The sequence below is a fragment of the Pieris rapae genome, chromosome 15 (genome assembly GCF_905147795.1).
Source record: "Pieris rapae chromosome 15, ilPieRapa1.1, whole genome shotgun sequence".
NCBI lineage: Eukaryota > Metazoa > Arthropoda > Insecta > Lepidoptera > Pieridae > Pieris > Pieris rapae.
The window spans coordinates 10,108,619-10,127,770 of record NC_059523.1 but is presented as its reverse complement, the minus strand read 5'-3'; the positions used below and the strand labels follow the sequence as shown (position 1 = coordinate 10,127,770).

At 45.1% G+C, this 19,152-nt stretch overlaps 1 protein-coding gene across 4 annotated transcripts in view; it reads right to left on the bottom strand.

Moving 5' to 3' along the window:
- Positions 1-19,152, bottom strand: part of LOC110995938 (netrin receptor DCC) — a 42,717-nt gene that overhangs the window by 1,378 nt on the left and 22,187 nt on the right. Inside the window, exons 2-29 of one of the 4 annotated variants that reach the window (XM_022263364.2) lie at positions 7,754-7,934; positions 7,509-7,639; positions 7,236-7,432; positions 7,009-7,166; positions 6,831-6,931; positions 6,666-6,753; positions 6,440-6,581; positions 6,160-6,326; positions 5,964-6,085; positions 5,524-5,845; positions 5,333-5,456; positions 4,906-5,256; positions 4,432-4,638; positions 4,237-4,357; positions 4,011-4,163; positions 3,723-3,934; positions 3,552-3,617; positions 3,319-3,466; positions 2,768-2,929; positions 2,499-2,702; positions 2,271-2,421; positions 2,072-2,187; positions 1,864-1,995; positions 1,637-1,762; positions 771-847; positions 609-693; positions 247-364; positions 28-173 (exon numbers count right to left, since the gene is read on the bottom strand). In XM_022263364.2, coding sequence (XP_022119056.2) covers positions 28-173; positions 247-364; positions 609-693; positions 771-847; positions 1,637-1,762; positions 1,864-1,995; positions 2,072-2,187; positions 2,271-2,421; positions 2,499-2,702; positions 2,768-2,929; positions 3,319-3,466; positions 3,552-3,617; positions 3,723-3,934; positions 4,011-4,163; positions 4,237-4,357; positions 4,432-4,638; positions 4,906-5,256; positions 5,333-5,456; positions 5,524-5,845; positions 5,964-6,085; positions 6,160-6,326; positions 6,440-6,581; positions 6,666-6,753; positions 6,831-6,931; positions 7,009-7,166; positions 7,236-7,432; positions 7,509-7,639; positions 7,754-7,934 — 4,308 coding nt within the window. The remainder of the gene's footprint in view (positions 1-27; positions 174-246; positions 365-608; positions 694-770; positions 848-1,636; positions 1,763-1,863; positions 1,996-2,071; positions 2,188-2,270; positions 2,422-2,498; positions 2,703-2,767; positions 2,930-3,318; positions 3,467-3,551; positions 3,618-3,722; positions 3,935-4,010; positions 4,164-4,236; positions 4,358-4,431; positions 4,639-4,905; positions 5,257-5,332; positions 5,457-5,523; positions 5,846-5,963; positions 6,086-6,159; positions 6,327-6,439; positions 6,582-6,665; positions 6,754-6,830; positions 6,932-7,008; positions 7,167-7,235; positions 7,433-7,508; positions 7,640-7,753; positions 7,935-19,152) is intronic. The other 3 variants (XM_022263365.2, XM_022263368.2, XM_022263367.2) reach the window with 3 other exon arrangements.

The following is a 19,152-nucleotide window of genomic DNA, read 5'->3' as shown; positions in this document are numbered from 1 at the left end:
GGATAAGTCCCGCGAGCGAAAACTAACCCTTGGAGTGCGAGGGCGTGGAGCGGTCGGAGGCGTTGTCGGCCAGAGTGAAGCTGTGCAGCGGCCCCCCGCAGCCTCCGCGTCGCAGTGACCCGGCGCACGACGTGGCCCCGCCCGGCGCCGCCTCGCCGCTCAACGAGTCCCGGCTGCGAACGGCGGACCGGTTAGTATTCCGACGTTCGGCGTGCTCCCGGAGATTTCGATACTCGAGACACTCACTGCGTGTACTGTCCGAGCGGCTCGTAGGCGACGTAGTGGCCTCTCTCGCGCGCCGTCATCGCGCTCGCGTACACGTCTCCGCCCACGGCCGCGCCCAGCGGGCAGCCGCTCGACGCGCCTGAAGCGTACGCCGAATTTTATTTCATCGCGTGGGCCACGCCCGGGCGGACATCCGCTATGATGATCCTGACATACCATTGCCCTCGCATTCTTCGCTCTTAATCATATAACTTAATGACAACCAATGATAAATAATGGCGTTAGAACTCCGCAACGGTCCGAGTCTAATTCGATACCACGTAAACATACATTCTTCTCTTATATATCTCTGAAATTTGTAAAACACTCTGATGTATACGTACAGGGCGGGACGGCATGCGCGTGCAGCGAGCCCAGAGAAGACTGCGTGGAGCCCAGCGGGGCCACTCCCGCCAGCAGCGGTGTACTCTGCAACACGCGAGACATGAAGGTGGCGAGATGATCGGCGATCGGCTTTACCTCAAACCTGCAGAGGCGCGACGTACCTGATCGGGGACGTGTCTCCGACGCTCGCAGGTGGAGCTGCAGCCCACGCCCACGCCGACGCCCACGCCGGTCATGGCTGTCGTCATACAACATTACGATTATCCGGAGCCGAGTGGAATGCGTCATGGACATGCGCAGGATAGGATTCGATTATGTGTTAGTTATTTGCGAAGGGTTTGAACTAAAATAAGCGAAAAAATCGATTCAAATACAAAGTCCTCGTTCGTCCAGAAGTATAATATTAAGACTCGGGTTAGGTTGAAGCGGTTTTAGTTGAGAAAAAGGCGAAGCATGCGGACCATTTGGATAACGTGATTCGCCGCCCTTGGCGTGAGACATGCAGTGAGGTTTCTTAGGCGCCACAACTCAATTCGAGCCGTCGACCTCGTCTTCTTCTACTAGCCAACGTTCTATGCGTCAACAGCCGCAGCTCTTTTATAGTAAAAAGACATTTGTGTTATCGTCAGTATTAAACGCCACCTTGGCACTCATTTCGATTCATCAATAATGACTTTGATGGCAAGACCTGTATTACATAAATAAAAAAATTCTACTACCAGACTAGATCTAGGAGAATATTTTCTAACATTGACACACGACCAGAAAAGACGCGACAATAAGCGTTACGTTCTTTTCTGTAATATTTCGTCTGCGACGTTGCCACGCCCACCTATCATCGTCTCCGATCTGCAGGCGCGGCAACCTCACCCAGACTGCAGTGTGCGGGTTATTACGTCTATTTCGTAAAGCGGCGAGGACGAGGTCGGTGACGCGAGCCAGTCGGACGCCCGCGGTCAGCCATTCTACTCTACGTAGTGGAAGCAGACTTTGTAGGTGAAACGAGGAAACGAAAAAGAAAATAAACCTAAATAGGTGTGTGGCGAATAGTCGCGGAGCGAATAGTCCGGGAGGGGGAGGTCGCAGCGCGCGCACGGCGAGCTCGTCGCCAGCGGACACGTGTCGGCGCTGCCCGCGCACGACGACGACGACTCTAGCCAACACACAACACGCGCGTCAGGGCACGCCGGACCCTCCGAGCCCCGTCCGGACAATCAATCAATCGTACGGCAAGGCGCAACCGAAAAAACTCACCGACGTAGGTGGGCACGTAGCGGCGGTCCAGCGAGGCGGGCGCGGGAGCGTGGCGAGCGGGCTCGTACTCGACGGGGGGAGCGCGGCCCAGCGTGCCGACGCCGCCGCCGCCGTCCACGCTGCCCGCCGAGACTGAGGAACGCAACGATTAGCCGGCGGTCGGATAGAGGTTGAGTAGGAACGGAAGATAAGCGAAAAGTTGGCGTACTCTTACTGGCGGAGCTGTGGAGGCTCTTGTCGATGTGCTTCAGTTCCATCTGGTCGTGATGGATCCACAGGTCGGGCGGCTTGATGCCCGCGGACGCCGAAGCTTTCTGGTAGGTGCTGTCGAAAAAGACGTAAGTCACGATAATTATCGAAACGGAACCGACGAGCCCGTCCTTCTCCGTGAAAAGAACGCGACGCACCTGGTGTCGGGAGACAGCGGTGGGTGCGGTCGGCGGCAGCACAGCGACAGCGCCAGGGCGGCGGCCAGCGCCAACACGGCGCACGCGCCTCCCGCGCTCGCCCAGAGCCACGCCGACGTCGCCGAAGCCAGGCCGGCTCCCTCGCCCGTCTCTGGAATCACGACGCAAATTGAAGGCCTCGAAGCTAATTCGCAAATTATATGGCGGTGGTGGCGAGGCGGGCCGTACCGGGGCCGGTCGTGTAGACGACGACGGGGCTGAAGGGGCCGAGTCCCTTGCCGTTGCGCGCCTGTATCTTGAATGCGTAGGTGGTGCGGGGGCGCAGACGGTCGACGCGGGCCCTGGCACGCTCGCCGGCCGCCGCCACGGCGGTCCACTCCTCGGCGGCGCCGCTCTCCGGGCCCCTCTGGGGCGCGTACATGATGACGTAGCCTGCGGACGTCGTCTGGGTTAGCTTGGCGGAGGAGGGGTCGGAGCCTCGGGGGGATCCGTCTTACCGGTGATTCGGCCGTTGGGTCGGGCGGGTGAAGCCCAGACCAGGTCGGCCGCGCGGGAGGCGGGCGCGGCGGGAGCCACTCGCAGGTCCCGCGGAGCCCCTCCTGGCGCCGCCTCCAGCGTCGTGTTGCTCGCCAGCATGGACCACGCCGACTCACGCCCTCCTACAAGTTTGTTCTATTAGTGTTTAGCATAAAAATCTGTAATTTGGATGATAATGTAAAACAGAAAGTTTGCTCCAAAGTCTTTCTGGATTAAGCTCAGGCATTTGTAAAAGTGTAGCATCGACGAATTTTCTTCGAATTAAATAAACTATTATCTCGACAATTTTCAAATATCCTTAAGTCACATAACGTAATCGCGACCTTTGCTCATGAGACTGATGAGTGTCTTCCAAAATTCCTATCATAATAGATAGCTTCTCGACACCAGAAGCCCAGTGGGAAGATTGAAAAGGACAACACCATTTGAACTAGTGAATCGTTTCGGATCGTATGTTCCATGATGGCGTAATAAATCAATGAAATATCTTTTTTCAACGGCAACGGCGTACCCTTGATGAGCTTGACGGCGAACTCGTAGGTGGTGAAGGGCCGCAGGTCGTCCAGCATGCAGTTGAGGTCGGTGACGTTGTAGGTCCGGGGCCGGCCTCCGCCCGCGCTGGCCCAGCGCACCACGTAGCGCCGGCCGTCTGTCGCCGGCTGAATATTTCGGATCAATATTATAATTGTGGAATTATTATCGGAAGGTCACATCGGTTCTAACGCGAGGTCGGCGACAACAGACCTGTCCTTTCGGCAGCGTCGGGTCCGTCCAGTACACCACCGCCGTGGTTCCGCTCAGCATGATCACCTGAAACGTGACACACCTCACTTCAATGCGTTCCTTTTGATCATAGTTTTAAGAAAAGATGAAACAAGCTTCGTTTCTCTCGAGAGCCTCTCGCGGTTTCCTCACCTTGAGTCCGACGGGCGGAATGAGCGGCGGAGTGTCGTCGGCCTCGTCCGGGTCGTCGGGATCGTCGGGGTCGTCCGGCTCGTCCGGTTCGTCCGGGCCGTCCGAGTCGTCGTCGGGTCGAGCGCTCCGCGTCCGCACGGTTGCGTAGACGGCCGGTCCGAGACCCAGCGCGTTGCTGGCTCGCAACGATATCACGTATTCGGAATTCGCCTCTGAAAACGTCATCGTGAAATTCGACATCGAGAGACCGACGAGAAGATTCCGATGGAAAGCTACGAGGGCACTCACCGAGGCCGCGTATGACGTACGACGTGCGGTGAATGGGCAGTTCCCGCGAGCGCTCGTCCGGCACGCCCAACCCCCAGCCCAACCACCAGCCCTTCGCCCCGCCTCCCCCGGCGCCGCCCCACCACACCGATATCCAATCTCGGCCCGCGCGCGCTGCAATCGTCACGGTCAGTGAGCACCCGACTCATCGTCGAACAGAGAGAGACACGAGGCGAGGAGCACTAACCGGTCAGCGAGGGTGGCAAGTCGGGCACCGCCGTGTCGGCCCGCTCGGCGCCGGCCGTCGCCGCCGACACCCAGTCGCTGAAGGGTCCGGACCCGTTCGCGTTTATTGCGCACATTCGAATCTAGGAAGAAAACGTTCGGTTCGTGAGTTCGGCTGCCAGAGCTGGGATCTAGCGAGATATCGACGTCCGCAGACCTGATAAGTGGCGCCGGGTTCCAGGTCGGCGAGGTCCGCTCGACGGGCGTCGGCCGGCGTCGTGAGCGAGTCGGCTCGGCGCCTGCCCCCCGCGGCGCCGCCGCCCGCTGCCCCTCCGCCCCCGGCCAGGCGAAAGCGGATCTTGTAGCCGGTGAGGGGACCCCCGTGCGTGCGCGCGGGCGGAGCCTCCCACCTCACTTGGATCGACTGCGTAGACGCGGGAGATAAGTTTTAATATAACATTCAATATTCATTAATTTAAAGGCCGGCACTCGCGAGTCCTCTGGCATCGGGAGTGTCCATGGGCGGCGGTACCACTTACCAGGAGATGAGCCTTCTGCCCGTTTGTCCCTGTGTTTACTAAACTTGAGTAAAATTATTAATATCGTTACGAATTCTGTCCTGTCATCAATCCACATTCATTATTATCTTAGTGAAATAAAATTAAGTAGACGAGAAGAGAAGAGAAGAGACCGTGTGCGTGGCGGGCAGGGCGGTGACGTTGGCGGGAGGGGCTGCGGGCGGAGCGGCCCACGTGCGCAGCGTGCGCTCGGCCGACGCGGCGCCTCCGACAGCGCTCACGCGCACGCGGTACTGGGTCGCCGCTCGCAGGCCCTCCAGCGGGCACGGCGACGCGGCGCACCACACGCTCTGCTCGCGCCCGCTCTCCACCTCGGTGAAGTAGACGGCGTACTTGGCGGGCCGCGTGGGCGCGGGCGGCGGCGCCCAGGAGACGCGGGCCGAATGGGGCCCCGCCGCCTCCGCTCGCACGTCCTCGGGCGGACCGAACGATACCTCCTCCGCCGGGGTGGTCACCTCCACGGCCTGCGAACGGATAGAACGATCGACAATCAGCCGGGCCCGTCAGACGGCGCACGGCGAGCTGCGGAAGGGTACCGACGGGCGTGGGTGGCGAGGCGGCGCCGGACGTGTAGGCGCGCGCCGTGATGACGTACGTGGTGTTCGGCTGCAGCGACCCGACGTTGGCCTCGTGCCGGGACGGTCCACCCCGGGACACGCGCTCGCTGCGAACGGTCGAATCGTTAGTCCTCGATCGTCACCTCGGACGCCCGTGACGCGACGCACACGTACCGCTCGCTTCCCTTGACTTTATAGAAGACGGCGTAGCCGGTGATGTCCTCCGACTTGTGCTCGGGCTCCTCCCAGCTGAGCGTGACGAACCTGTGCTTCACGATGACCGGCCTCAAGTTGTGAGGCGCCGAGACCGCGGTCGAGTTTCCCTCGACGTCGCTGTCGGATCCTTCGTCGGCGTGAAATGAAATATCGTTTATAGCATTAGAGTCGTCGTAGTCGGACGGGCGCGGAGTGTACGCGGACGAAGTCTCGCCCAGCTCCAGCTCCGGGTCCTCCTCCACGCTCTGGAGGTCCTCGAGGCCGGTCGGGGGATCGGGGACTGGAAACGATCCGACAAAACGAAAAACTTAAAAAAAAAAACACGAGGAAAGGGGTCCAACAAAAATAAAAACGAAGGAACATGGAGCGAAAGCGGATATAGGGCTAGGCGGCGTTACCGTGATGCGCCGGCAGCACCACTAGGCGCAGGGCGGCAGTGGCGGATCCGGCGGACGAAGTCGCGAAGCACTGGAACATGCCCGCGTCCACCGGCAACACGCCCTGGATGCGCAGCGACGACCTGCGAGAACATCGGCGACGATAAATAATCGGCCGGGGGTAGGAAAGCTGAGAATCTGGCAAACGTTCGCTCACCCGTCGACGAGGGCGATGTCGTGGTTGTGCGGCGAGAGGGGCTCCCCGTCCTTGAGCCAAGTGACGCGGGGCGGCGGCCGACCTTTGACCTCACAACCCAGACGGGAGTCGCCTCGCCGTCGCGCCCGCACCACGCCACCTTCGGACAGCATCACGCGTGGCATGCTCTGCGAAATAGTCACCTCTGTTTCTCCAATGCGTACATATAATGATCACGGCGCGTACGGACACCGTGGAGTGGAAAAAAAATTGAGAGAGTGGAATAATCTATAATAGTTACCAAAACGTATAGATGGGTGGAGTGGTCGGCGGAGTCCAGGCGGTTGGTGGCTCGGCAGGTGTAAACGCCGGCATCCGGCACCCTCGCCGACTGCACCCGCAGAGATCCAGCCCCCACCAAGTATAGCCTCGAATCCAGGTCGCTAAACCGAGGTGAAGATAGATTTTTTTATTTAAACAGTACCTTACTAAGTATTTTAAAGTAAAGTCATCCAACGAGAGCTAACTTGAGATCGATGGCGACGCCATTGCTGAGCCACGTAACTTGGGGCTTCGGGTTGCCCACCGCCGCACACTCCAACGTCACCGACGCACCTGAAGGGCACGGTTAAGATTAGCATTGCCAGTTGTCGAGAGGCATGAGCCGAGAAGCGCGAGCGACAATAACCGACCTTCCATCACGGTGACAGGTTGCGGCGTGGCGATGAAGCGCGGCGCCGCCTCCAGATTAGCGATCTCCGTGTTCACCCGCAGCTCGATCTCGCTGCCCGTGCTGTAAGCGGAACACACAAATGTTAAACTCCGGCAGAGGAACATGGTAATGCGTCTAGCTGCTGGCGTAAGTCTGACCGAGCGAGGGCGTCGCGCGGCGACTGCAACGAGACGCGACATCGATACCGCGCGGCGTCGTGCGGCTTCACGGGGTCGATCTCGAGCGCTCCGCTCGGCGTCAGAGACACGCGCGCCGCCTCCATGCGCACCGGCACGCCGTTCTTCAGCCACGTCACCTGTACGCCGAGAAGTATGTTTATTGCCCAATCGTTCATTGTTTCATATTTGAGTATTTCAGTACTCACGTTGAGCTTGAGCAGCGGCGGATGCGCGTGCAGACGGGCGGCTCCGTAGACTCGGCGGTCGGCGGCGGCGGGAGCCCCGGGCGGCGGCAGCACGCGCAGAGCGAGACGAGGAGGCGGCCGCAGCCCGCACGACAGCAGCGCCACGCCGCCCTCCACCGTGGCCACCACGCCTCCCACCTCCGCCAGCTCCGGCACTTCTGCAACGCGACACCTGATCGTCAGTCGACCGCTCGACGACATATGGCGGCCGATTGAGCGTCGACGGGGACTCACCGGCGAGGTGCACTGTAGCGACCCGTGACACGACGACGCCGACCCCTTCGAGTGCGGCCACGCACTGGTACTGTCCCGCCAGTGCCGCCGACATGCTCTCCAGCACGAGAGATCCGTTCGCAGCCTGTTTTCTGGAATGAACTTCAATCCTTTAGATATCTGATTATTATAAAGAAATGTTCCTCATTTATTAAGTATTTTCTTTAATCATAAATCAAGTCGAATACGCGTACAATGACAATTACCTATATGTGTCGGTGTGGGGCAGGGAGTGGTCGCGTGTGGGCGCGTGCTGGGCGCTATACCGCCAGGAGACACGAGCGGGCGAGGCGGCGGCGCAGCTGAGCACGGCGCGTTCACCCGCTGCTACGACGCAATCGGCCGGCTCCGCTGTCAGACGCACCACCGCTTCCTCTTTCTCTCCACCTGAATCATAAGACAACCCATTGTCCTTAAAAATTTCTCGAAAAAACTAAAAATACAATTTTATAATCGGTTTTAGCTGTTTTGGTGTGGTTTATAATATCACTCCACACACTCGTACAACGCAAAAACATAAATAAATACATAAATAACATGCAATTTTCTCACCTTGGCCTGATTGACCCCAGACAATAAATCCTTGAATAACATAACGTGAAATGTGAATGAATTATTGTTTACCGTTTCCTCCTGCTGCGTACGATTACAATACAGAACAAAAGGCCCGTATTGAATTCCGGAGCTATTAAGTTCTTCAATATCTCACTTGAAGCAGATCTAATCTAATTAAGGCTGGGAAAGGGCTGACACTGCCCACTCAACGGAGATTTTTGTTAACAGATCGCTTTAATTATTATAGAACTTAATCAAAATATTTTGTGATATTAAATTAAGGCCCTTCGAATAGTAATAACTACACCAATACAATATGTACTTCCTGAAGTGAGACAACGCCATAACGAATACGTCGCCGTAGTGCCAACCCTATGAAGAGGATTATTTTTTAACTTATTAACAGATTTGAATTAAATAACAATACTACTGTACTATTATGTCAGAAGAGCCTTAACAAAAAAATGGTTGTCGTTAACCCTAATGCGACTTAAAAAAATTAATATGTTTTCACAGTACGATCGGAGAACTTTAGCCGGTGTTACCTTCTTACATAAATTGCTAAATATGTAATCATATACAGAGCAGTGACCTCTTACAGGGTATTAAAATTGTAGTCCCTAGATCTCACCAATCACCAATATTTCCCAAGTTCCTTCTGCCAAAGGAGTTTGATTTCAGCGCGACTTTAACGGATTGAAAACAGCTATATATGGATATCTTCGGTAGTGGGCTGATCGGTTTTAGAAAAAGCATTGTTGGGTGCCTTTTTCGAACCTAATTGTTTTGTTGTTGAACGCTGTTTTGCTGATTATTTTTTTGTCTCTGCTTTAAATACCAAAAATTCTTGGTAATTTTATATTATTGTGTATTTGTCTTCTCTTGTATATGTTTTTAATTGTATTTTTTTTAGTTTCTATTTTTTGCTAAACTTATGTTTGCATATATTGTCGTACATAATATAATGATAGAAGATTTTATAAAATTATCAGTAGATTTCGTAATATATATGATGTTGTAGACTTAATAAATAAATAAATGTCCATCGATGTATTAAACAGATTAACGTCCTCGTTTTATCTGTTTAATATTCTTTCAGAAAATTATATTAATTCTATGTTTAAAAGCATCTGCGCTAGGAATTGCTAACTTATCCACCTCGGCTAAGATTCTTTTTGTAACGAAGTGTAAATAAATAAGCCTGTGCGTACATCATTAATGTTTCTGGGACGCTCTCGCTTTCTCTACTTTTTATATCACTGGAGGCAAACAGGCAGGAGGCTTACCGGATGTAAAGTGATACCGCCGCCCATGGACACCCACAATGCCAGAGGGCCCGCAAGTGTATTGCCTGTCTTTTAAGAATTGCTCTCTTAGGTTTAAAGACTTTATATGAGGCATAATACTTTAGGTAAACAATGTATTGTAGTCTGACCGACATATATATTACATACAAAAAACTTAAAAATTAAAACCAAAGACATGAATAAAAATTAATTATGAGAAATGACATCAAAAGTTAATTTAATTTTGTTCAACACATTCACTAAGCTTCGATTTGAATGTAGTGAAAGAAGTAATATTTTTTTTATACTTGTGTGTATACAGCTGTGTGTCTTCGTAAGTAACCATTATTTTGCCGTAATTATTATATTATTGCATTGTTCTGTTTTATCTATTAAAGTAAATAATATACTAAAAGTTTATAAAAGTAGCATTAATATAGAAAATTATATGTAAGTACTTGAGAATTATTAATTGAGCTTCAATACCACAAAACCATCAATTCCTTGTGAAACCCTCACCGCAGAAATATTCACCTTGCATAGTCACAATAAAGCCGATTCTCGCGTGACTTCAATAACAAAAGCCTCTGGACTGTAATAACAATGTGACTGCTGGGTTCCGAGGGGCATTGTGTTCAGCCTAAGTGACTGGAGACATTTGAACTGCCCCAAGTCAGGGTTATGCGTGAAAGGGTTAATTGACGCTTTTGTGGGCTTGGGCCTCGGCCGGACGCGCGTTTTCTTGTATTCTTTACTTATATTTGTTTTTTAACATAGGTTTCAGAGATCTTATTTATTTTTTCTATTACGTACGTATTTGTTCGATTTAATCACTAGAATTTAATAATAATAACGCCATTTGTTATTTCCATTTCCTGAAATTCCAATTTCAATTGTTGTTAGCTGCGATGTGTGGCAGTTTTTTATGCTATTTCTATCAAATCAGACCACCTTCTTTTTGGCCTTCTTACTCTCCTTTTACCGGGATCCATTAATTGTTGTATTTAATTTCCATCTACTGCCTCGGTATCATATTACATGGTGATTGATTGCTATAGTTTTTTGTCTAACGTTAGACTTTGTGTATTTTATTATAAGTTTTAAACATATAAAATCACATCTCGGTTCATTATTTCTTGAAGAAAGCAGGATGATTTATCATAGTGATGTTAATATCCTTTAAAATAACCATATAATACTAACCTATTAGGTATATTATTAACCTTCCAGAGGTGGCAAAACGCGTAAAAAATTGTGCTTGAAGCGCCGTATCGAATTACAGGCACTGATCTTAAATTAGCTATAATGTTTTCATCATTGCTCAATGTTCGAATATAGGCGTGTCCAAATTGATCCCTGATCTATATGCATAATAAAGTGTTTGTTCCGCTTCAACTCCGTTGGGGTGCTACACATATACACAGTCAGCTAGACGTAGTTCCACCATTCAAGCATCACCACCGTCCCAATCATTTGTACACTTTATATACACACTTTACATAAAGTAAAATAAAATATGTTTATTTATCCCTTTTCCCAAAAAATAACTACTAACTTTATATAGTCTAGTATAGGTAAATTGCAGTACACTTATCATTATTTTTGTAAACAAATATAACATTTTCATAAATATATATTATTTATATATAATTGCACGCTGAAGCCACTTTTTTTTTCGTTATGCATATATAGGACTAGGGTTGGGTTATGCGGGACTCGCTACTGTGCAGTGTGCAACTAAAACCCCACGGCGCCACCACCAATCGTCCGAGGCAGGATAGCTTAGCCTCGTCCGCATCCAGCCACGCGATCAGCCGTTAAAACTCCCTGTCCTCTGCGGCCACGCGCAGTAGCCACCAAGCCAACACTGCTCCTATTGTCCAATACAAAGCACCGGATACTGAATGTCAAAAAAAACACTCCGAAAACGACAAAATCGTCAACATAGTATATAACTAAGGTCGTTTCGTTATTTAGTAAATATATTTCTAAATTGGAAGTCTAACACGCATGTGTGTAACCTTTCCACTCGTGCGGCTCAACCCAGCGTGTAATTACGGGGACAATAGTTGATTGAATTTGATCTAATTAATACATTTCATTTCACAGAATTGCTCTACTTGGAGCTGCTAAAAACCTTACACGATGTTGATCTAAATGCATTTCCTAAATTAACAGTTAGTTTTAAACAAAATGTTCAAATAGATTTAATAAGCTCAAATATCCCAATAGGTATCAGACACCAATAAATCAGCTTGTTCCGGTGATGCGGACGACAGACCGGACCTGTCATTCACAATGTATATTGATAGCCAACAAACAGTCGGTTTGTTGCGTCGAGTGGTGAACTGGGCTATATTAATGGAAAGAAACCTATATGTACTATGTATAATTTATTTAAAAAGTACAAACGTTTTGTCATTACATATAATTTAAGCATTTTATTTCAGATACTTTTACAAAACTGATTTGTGTTAGATTTTTGGCGAAATCCTGTCAACCTTCCAATTTTCTTCCTCTTTTGCGTTTATTGTACTTTGGGCACAAGTTTGATACTTTCTTGCTCCACGTTTCTGTTCCTGTAACCATGTGCCCCGCCCACATCCACTTCAGTTTTTTTTTAAATTGTGACTTCTGCTACCGCAATTAATCTTAATGTTATATTTTATCTATTCTTTTCTTTCATATCATAAATAGTCACATCGATATTTGTCATTACATACGAATACATCAAGAAAGTTCTCAATAACGTCGATACGTTATTGAAATATTGGAACTGAACGTCAGTCACAGTACCGTGCAGAGAGTGGACTCGAGAGGGCACGTGAGTGGTAATCGACCTAGTTAGCGGCCGTCTGTTTCGAGTCACGCCAAATGATCTCTCCAACATGTTACTTTTTAAATTAAAATGATTTCCAAGCTTCTTCGATAAACATCCAACAATAAACAAATTTATTCTGATCGCCAGCAAAAAAATTAATAAATGTCCTCCAATAGATGAGCCGGGCAAGTGTCGACAAAGCGATGGCCTCATTGAAATGCTCACTCGGCGAATCTGTGACAACTACCACAGACAATAGAACTTATACCAACACTAACTTTGATTGGAGGATTCTTTTGAAAATTTCCGTTCCTTGCCAATATTCTCTTAAACGCGGACATAATAGATTCCCACTTTTTTTGAAGATTACTTATATAGTAACCTAGTAAATAGATCTAGATGTCAAGAAAATATCGCATTTATCGACAAATTTTACAATACATATTTTTTTATATATTCTTATACATAATATTTATTATAGATTACAAGAAATGGGAATTCAGTCCCTGAGATGCGATAACAAGATTCTGAAGATCTCGATCCAGTTCTGAGATCATATCATACCATTAGAATATAATACAGGTAATCACGAGCTTTGCACCACTTGAAACTGTGAGGCCCGTGAAGGTCGCCGTGCTCACCCTCCATCAGATATTCCATACATAAACAACTTCACCGCTCGTTTGCATCTTACATTACCCTCGATCTTTACGTGACCTATGGTCTAAAATTTCAATGAATGATTTCTAATGCATTAATAATCAAACGTAATTTAATAATAATAGCCTTTTATTTCAGATAGTTTTACATTAAAACCCATTTATATTTATATCTCTTTATTTTTAGATATCTGTCCAATTTGTGCCCTTTTTTCGCAAAGGCCTCTGCAGTGTCCCACTCTCTGCCATTTACCACCTGCTGTTTCTTTAATTTGGTCTATCCACTTTCTAAGTTGCCTTCCCCTTATTGTTTATTGTACCTTGGGCACCAGTAGCATTTCGCTCCACATTTCTGGTCCTCTTGCAATGTGTGCCGCCCATTTTCAAGTAGTGGAATTTATTATTCCTCTTGTTTGATTAAATAAATCGTCTATAAAATTAATCCATTTATTCAAGCAGCAGATATTTCCGATCACAAAGAGAACAAAGCTAAGCCGGCGCCTGACACTGACATACAAACACACAGCTGAAGAATGTATGTCACTCAAGTGCACAGCTACATTTAGCACGTGGATTTATGTGGTAGCCAAGCACTTAGGTCCGCAGATTTAGTCAAAATTGTGACGCAAAGATAGCTAAGACTGCGAGATAGCTTCTGTATCACGAATACGTCGTAGCAGCCTTTTCCGTTTTATTTTAACTTTCAAGTGTTAATTAGAATCCCTAGCAGTTTGCAGTTGAAACTAAAATAGATATTTGAGTGAAAATTAAAGTTTCTTTGTGTACCCGCATTTTTTAAATGGAATCTCCCTGTTTTTAATTGTACCCACACAATAGCACTTACCACGTGGCTTGGATAAAAAACAGAGTTTTATCGCGGTAAAAGAAGCGCGGCACGATCGATATTTGACCCAATCGGTGTCTCGGTAAATAAAATAACAGTACTTCTGGCTTAGTGGATTCAGTGTGCCGATCTAATCCCTAGAATCGTAAGTTTGATCCCCGGCTGCACCAATGGACTCTCTTTTTATGTGCGCAATTAACATTCACTCGAACGGTGAAGGAAAACATAGTGAGGAAACCGGCTTGCCATCCCAAATAGTTTATGGCGTATGTCAGGCATAGAGGTTTCAGATACGTAAATCTAAAAAACTTAGTCGCGTCACTGAATATTTATAATTAAATTAAATGTAGGGGCTGAGTAAACACTACTAACGTTCTATATGGACTGTACCCACGTTAGGCAAATTAACCGAGATTGGGTTTTAGAAGTTACGAGTCCCAACTTGCTATACTAATTTCATTATAATATTAAACAGAGTACAGAGGCCGGCCCCAAGTGGTTAGCTTCATTTCTAGAAGTAGGCCGCCTCTATATTTTATTAATTCCCGCGAGTGATTTAGGTGTCTATGGTCAACTTAGCAGTGGCATTTGATTAATGTCGATAGTGATGCGGTGACAGCATTTATAAAAACTAGATAATAATTCCAGTCTAGAAGTTTCATCTGATAGGCTTTTTTTGTTAAAGTCTGAAGAACTCACCGCGCAACTTTGCGTTAGTTAGAGCTAATGATGTCCTTATACATTTGTTCCACGTAGGGCCGATAGAGTTGGCTTTTTAAGATATCTAATTAGCGATATAATTAAACTGATTACCAAATATTACTTGGTTAAAACAGTGAGGATAAAAACTTGTAACTAAATATAAATTATTTATTATAAATAAGTTCTGAGATTATAATCTGCCAACCCTAGACTAAATACTACCTTACGTACGGATAATCGTTTTTATCGCGTTTTTGTCAGGGTGTGACGACCTTTTTAATACTCTTCCTGATCCTTTTAAGAGGGAAACGGGTTCCCAATTAAATTTACTTTACTTGTAGTTCAGGAACTATTTAAAAAAATATAGCAAATCTCTGTATCGGATATTGAAAACGGCCGAGAACAGTGTGAGATAACAATACTTAGTTTTCGAGCGAGGAAAGCACCAGCTCTGGGGTAATCAGGCACCAACTTAAATCTTCAAGTGCACTCCAACCTGCACCTCAGGAGTCTCTACTGCAAAGGGAACATAATCAAAGATGAAGAGAATTAGCGCGATCTCCCTAACATTTTAGCAACCGTTATCAATTGAGTCACTTGTCTCTAACGTTATTAAACTGCATCTGTGCAGTGTCCCGCAGAGTGACGACGATGACGTCACGCGTCAGAGTGACAAACGAGCGAGCTAATTGAGTGTCGCGCAGTGAGCGATGCTTAAACATTTTGTAATTGGATCATGTCCAGCAAACTTTTCATTTTAATAATAATAAGAAATTGAAAACAATTTTGGAAATTTAATAACTGATGCATTCATTGTTCAAGAAAATCGTTTCAAAGATTTATTTAATTTTTATGATTTATCAGTGGTATTTGGTGTGAGTGGAATTTCGTATTCTGCCTCGACGTCCATTGGTGAAATTCAGCTACGGGTATTAATCCGAACAATCCCTCTGAACACTCTCCATGGTAACTGCAGTAAAATTACATCCCCCACATCTCTACGCAACGCTAAGAGCACAAGCTGGCGAGTGATTTGTGTTCGCCTATTCGAACCGCTCTTCGTTCAATACCTACGGTTAATATAAAAAGTAATAAATATTTAATACTTTTAATAGGAAATATATGCGTTGACCTGAATGAAGTTTATAGCACGAGCACCTCTCAACTAGACGCGGCAATAGCGGCTCAGATCATTGGACTTTTGGTCTAAATATTCAATATATTAATTAATTTAAATCTCTATAGCGGTCTGGAATGAAAAAGTCTCGACAGAAATCTCTTGCTAAAAATGAAATAAAGAAAATTAACTAATTAAGTTTATGCTATTATGATCAACACTAGTACACCACCGAAGGAGTGAAGCCACCAAATTCTTCCATTTGTTTCTCATCATCTTTACTATTTTCCCACCTCTGCTCTTTTATTTCACCTTCCCAAGTTTCTGGGTTCCTCTCCTTTTTCTGTCCACTAAGCCGTTTTCAGTAAGATTGGAAATAAAAAGAACGATGTCTAGACGACAACGATTACCAGCTTAATTAAAGAGAATTAAATCTGTCTTGACTCATGAGACCATGCTATAAAAACCATTGCAGCACAAAATAGAACTGATTTCTATAGTCATGTAAACAAGTCCCTGATTAACATCTCATTAATATTATCATCATCAAACATTCACGCTTGTTTGTCGACAACACAGTAATCACAAAAAGTCTAATTATAGATATTTTTGTAATAAACAGGTCTTGAAACATTTAAAAAGCTATTGGGGATTATTTAGAGTTAAGAAGTATAATTATTTATTAAATTCATTGCGATAAAACTTCTTGAGTGCTTTCCTTATCCTCATACAATTTAAATTAATATCTTAAGTTAAGCAAAACAAAAAGAAACGCACAAAAAATACGCTAATTGAAAACACGATGGGAGTCCCTTGAACTTTAATGTTACACATTTTATCTCGTATTCTAGAGTATTTATATGTAAGAACGAGTATATAACTAATCTATAAAATAAACGACAGATTCCTAATCAAATATAATAACAAAGTCATCCTTTAACAGTCCGTTAACAATAATAAATGAGCCCCAATATTGAATTTTTCGTATCATCAAATATTTTTAATGAACACAGTGTCGCCTCAGGGCCTGGCCGGGGTTACAAAGTAGGAAATATCTTGGGGTGGGGTCTTCAAATCAACTTCACTTGAAAATTTACTTTATTTACGAGGGGTCTAGAGTTCAAATACATCGTAATTCATGAACATATCATATTTTTATATATACTGAGCATTCAAATGTTTCTAGAGTTGTTGAGTTTGGGTCTCGTAAACACTATCTTTTCAACTACATCGACAACTTTCGGCATCATGTTGGTTAGAAACAGAACATTAATCTGGCTTAACTAAAGGACATCGGGGAATGCAATTAAAGTATGCAACGTGCATAACCCACCCCAATGACTTTATGACCCATAGATCGTTCGACGTGCAGCCCTAGTTTTATAACATAGAAAATAAAGGAATTCATCACGGCGTAGAGGCGGTCCAATATTATATAATATTGGACCGCCTGTACGCCGTGATGAATTCTACAAAGTACGTAGGTACTAGTCATAAGACTCATATATCAAACTTTTAAAGTAAAATGCCGACAGCAAGTGTAATCGACATTTTACCCAGGCTCTTAATGTGGTTAAGTTTTCATTTTATTTGTGTATTACTGAATTTTTTGTAGTTTTAGTTATTATTATTATTTTGTTTTGTTTTATTCTCGTGTATATCGTGATTGTTTGTTCGGTTTTTCCTTTGATGCTTATGTTTTATGTAATTTATGTGTGTGTGTGTGTTAATATTGTGATATGTCATATATTCTTGTATTTTTAGGCATACGCATTGTTTTAGAATGTATATATAAATAAATAAGATAGATAAATGAGATACATACAAAACACTTCATTCATATTTTTTTTTTAATTTTCGGAGTAAATGGATACCCTTAATTTGGTTATTCAACAAAACGAATTAAAATATATTTGTGGAGCCCTATAACAAATGTTGGTGCAGTGCGAGGGTGTGGGGTGCCCGAGATCATTACCGGTGCACGTGTTCACTCGATCACAATATTCACGTAATTGCCTTTTCTTATTTATATTAACTATTGGGTAACATTGCAGAAGATACGTTGACTCCCAGACACTATTTCATTCGAATCTGATTCCAAGAGATTCCGTAGGAATTGGGTTATTTCGTAAATGGCGTATCAACTTTTCAAGAGAAATGCGAGATTATATTGTCTGATGAAATTGTCATGCCATTGCATATTATATTCATGCTGTATTACCAATGATATTTACATATAAAAATGAGAATTCTGGTGCTTTTCTCGCTCAACGAATAAGTATCGCAATACAGAGAGGAAATTCTGCCGGCGTTAAAGGTACAGGCACAAAACATAAATTTATTTTGACTTTCTTTTTTATTAATTTGTAATTATTTTTATTTTTACTATGTAGGTTAAGAAAGTTTTAAATACTGTATATTTGATTGTCATGAATAGCAATAAACGATAATGTTTAGTAAAAATGCTAAATAGCAATACTAGAATTGTGTATGAAGTAAATTTATATAATATTATTCTCTAACGTAAAATGTTACTAATCTAACTGAAATATACATAATTAGTCCTTCCTATACACAGATATACAGTATTTGCAATATTCTTAAGGTGCACAGTAATAATAATAATGAAAAATAGAAATTTATATAACTTTGAATCAATTTGAATGAATGAAATTTTAAAATCTGTGAAGACGAAGGTACAAAACTTAATACGGTAAATGGAGAATGACTGGATTATCTTACGAAATAACGTTTAGGTATATGTATAACTTTTTCCCTCATTACAAAATTATAATTTTTCATTCCCAAATTCATGATAGTCATCAGAAATCCTAATTTTAGTCTTCTGGGTTCATTGTGATGTGTACTAAAGCCCTTTTAAATTCTTATTGAAAAGGGAATTGACACGTTAATATTTCGAATATGAGACGGTAATATATTAAATAATTGCACTCTCAGATTAAATAGGCATCTATAAATAATTTCTACGCAAAATGTTTTCGAAGAATCATTTGCCTCCTTTGAAATAATGATAGTACGGATCTTTTCTCGGATGAAAATTGAAATCGATAGTCGATAGTTGAGTTTGCGAAGGCAATTATAAGTTGTCACAATGCGGTCACGGAGCATTGTCGGTTCCGACCAACAATACACTCTACACTTGAGCTGTTTGACTACTTCCCGGTTCAGCTTCCGAAGGATAAAGGACTCTTTGGTTCCCTGGTGACTTTGTAAACCTATCGCGAAGTGAAATAATTTCAGCTTAAAATTCATAACTAGCAGAATACAAGCACGACTGGCAAGTTGAGCTCACATAAATTTTTTGCGATGTGACATTTATTAACGTGTCAATTGTACATATAATAATCAATATTATTAATATTACTAGAACGTAGAGAAAGAGAGGTTTTCCGGCAACGCACTCGCGAGCCCTCTGGCATTGAGAGTGTCCATGGGCCGCGGTATTACTTAACATCAGGTGAGCCTCCTGCCCGTTTGCCCCCTGTTCTATAAAAAAAAGAGAGACAACCTACAGCGAAAAGCGTTAACAGCGTCTTTAGTAAAGTAATAAAAGACAGTGTTTTGCGTGTAATTAAAATCATCTTGTTATTATTAAGGTGA